Source organism: Arachis hypogaea, chromosome 16, assembly GCF_003086295.3.
Source record: "Arachis hypogaea cultivar Tifrunner chromosome 16, arahy.Tifrunner.gnm2.J5K5, whole genome shotgun sequence".
In the NCBI taxonomy this organism is placed as follows: Eukaryota; Viridiplantae; Streptophyta; class Magnoliopsida; order Fabales; family Fabaceae; genus Arachis; species Arachis hypogaea.
This window is the reverse complement of record NC_092051.1, coordinates 30841771-30844420: the sequence shown is the minus strand read 5'-3', so window position 1 is coordinate 30844420 and position 2650 is coordinate 30841771. Positions and strand designations below refer to the sequence as shown.

Here is a 2650-nt window from a genome sequence, read left to right as displayed (position 1 = left end):
ATTGGCTTTAGTAAGCAAGATATAACTAAGTGACAGGTTAAATGATCAATGATTGAAAAGAGATATTTACCTCTCAATAGGATACATCCACCTATAGTGTACTGGTTATCCAAGTTTTGCTTCATCAACTAGATGACAGGTTAAATGAACCATGATTGTAAAGAAATAAGGAGGGAACAACATTTCTAAATGACAAAGGGTAAGGATTATTCGAGTTTGGAGTTTCTCAAGTTCTGTAAGACTTAAGCTTTTAGAGCACAACTATTGAAAGAATGAAGACAACTCTATTAGCACTGCATTATCTGGTAGCACATTACGTATGGCAATGGGTAATAGTTGCTGCATAAGGACGTGGCAATCATGGCTCTTCAATCCAGAGAGCTTTCTTTGCTTCAAGTCAACACACCGAAAAATATTACTCGAGAGATCATTTGGTACTCTAATATTCTTTATAGTATGCAATAATATATCTTTCATGGAATTTGACATTGTGAACAAAGATGGATGATATCTCCCATTTTCATCTGGCCATAAATCTTTCTTTATACCCATTTCTTTAAGATCCTTATGAGCTTTGAGATTATCCTTTGACCTTCCAGTCTCATTGAGCAAAGTGTATAACACATTGTCGCAAATATTCTTTTCAATGTGCATAACATCTAGATTGTGGCGCAATAAGTTAGACTCCCAATAAGAAAGATAAAAAAATATGCTTTTCTTCCTCCACATTCCCGATTCATCATCTTCTTCAACAAATTTTTGCCGAGTCCTCTTATCTTTACTTGCCTGTAGTTCCTTCCTAAATGAAACATTGATGCCTTCAAGTTGTTCCAATATTTCTGACCCTGTTAGTATTGTTGGGGGATCCCTCAACTCAACTTTTTCATTAAATTTTGCACGACTTAGCCTAAACTTATGACCCCTTTCTAAGAAACAGCGATGCCCCAAAAAATACTATTTTTCACCATGCTTTAATCTATATGAATCAGTGTTGAAGTTACATGTGGGACAAGCATATTTACTGTGTACGTTCCACCCAGATAAGTTACCAAGGCCTGTAAAATCACTAATTGTCCACATTAATGCTGCCCGCAATGTAAACATTTCATTCTTGAACCTATCTAATGTTTGAATACCATCATACCACAACTCTTTTAACTCTTTGATAAGAGGTTGTAAGTATACGTCTATGTTGTTCTCCGGCATTTTCTCTCCGGGAATAATCATTGACAAGATAAGTGATGTTGGCTTCATGCACTCCCATGGAGGTCGATTGTATGGAATAAGCACCACTGGCCAAACGCTATAGTTTGTACGCATAGCTCCAAAGGGGTTGAATCCATCAACTGCAAGACCAAGACGTACATTTCGAGGATCTTCGGTAAACCTATCATGAAGTAAATCGAATGTCTTCCAAGGTTCAGAATTCCACGGATGCCTCATCTTCGAATCTTTCTTTTCTGCCAAAGCATGCCATCGCATTGATTGAGTAGTCTTAGAACACATGAATAATCGTTGAAGTCTCAGTTTTAGTGAAAAGTATTGCAAGATCTTTGCCGGTTTCTTTTTTTTAGCTTCGCTCCATTTAGATGTCTTGCATCTTTTGCATTCTTGCAAATCTTCATCCTCCCCAATATAACATGCAGTCATTAGGGCAAGTATTTATCTTGGTATAATTAAGTCCTAATTTGTTTATGGTTTTCTTAACCTCATAGAATGTATTTGAAATCTTGGCATTTCCAAAAGCATCTTTTATTAACTTGAGGATTTCAGTCATGGCTTTGTTGCTTATTCTGTATAAGCAATTTATGTGATATAGACTAACCAAGAAAGATAGTTTTGAATACTTTGTGTACCCTTCATACAATTGTTCATTACCATCTTCCAACAACTTGTAAAATTCTACATTTTTTTCATTGTGCTCTTCATTTTTTGCATTGTCTCCATCTCCATCTTCTATGTTGTCTTCATCTCCATCTCCATCTTCATTCAAGTCAAGTCCAGCAACTCCAAACATGTCATTGAGCATTGTTACCATTGGATGTTGAGATGTCGAATCATCTTGTACAATATGACCAATTTGATGAGCTTGTGACCTAAGTCCAACTGCTTCTTTACCATGCCAATACCAAACTTTGTAGTTTTTTGGAAATGGTTTGACTATTAAATGTTCAAAAACTTTCTCTCTTGTTTGCCACTTGCCAAAATCACACACCGGACAAGGGCATTTAATCTTACGACCCTCGAGAAATCGTTGCTCAAAAGCAAAATCCAAAAACTTGTTTAGACCATCTTTATACTCATGCGTGGTTCGTGGTTTTCTAATCCATGACTTATCGATTGACATGACTAAGAGGGACTATAAATAGGGATTTTAAAAAATCTATTCATTAAAAGTCTACATATATTCTAAATGCAAGAAAATTATTCTTGTATGTGCAAATTAGACATTAAACAAATGCTTAAATAGTATTCTAAAAGAAACTATAAAAAATTATAATTACCTCTTTTAAATAATAATTTTGTCGCAGTAATAGTGGCTTTGTGAATTTTTCCTTTTCAAATAGTTGTCTATATGCAATTAATTTTTTTCTACAAGATAAAAAAGGACAAAAATAAATAGTATCAAATTATAATTTATAAAAAATTA

General features: G+C 34.5%; 1 protein-coding gene across 1 annotated transcript; it reads right to left on the bottom strand.

Annotated features, from left to right (window-relative positions):
• Positions 1-261: 261 nt before the first annotated feature.
• Positions 262-2347, bottom strand: LOC112756944 (uncharacterized). The gene is made up of 4 exons (XM_025805546.1): positions 1857-2347; positions 1709-1793; positions 966-1626; positions 262-845 (listed from the first exon to the last, which is right to left on the bottom strand). Exons 1-4 carry the CDS (start codon positions 2345-2347, stop codon positions 262-264), a joined length of 1821 nt encoding a protein of 606 aa, XP_025661331.1.
• Positions 2348-2650: the final 303 nt, after the last annotated feature.

Bases quoted from the DNA above. Each gene is read 5' to 3' on its own strand.
- LOC112756944 (XM_025805546.1), bottom strand. From the start codon at position 2,347: ATGTCAATCGATAAGTCATGGATTAGAAAACCACGAACCACGCATGAG. The intron at 1,794-1,856 runs GTACACAAAGTA...TTGCTTATACAG, and splicing joins AATGAACAATTGTATGAAGG to AATAAGCAACAAAGCCATGA. The intron at 1,627-1,708 runs GTTAAGAAAACC...TATATTGGGGAG, and splicing joins TTTCAAATACATTCTATGAG to GATGAAGATTTGCAAGAATG.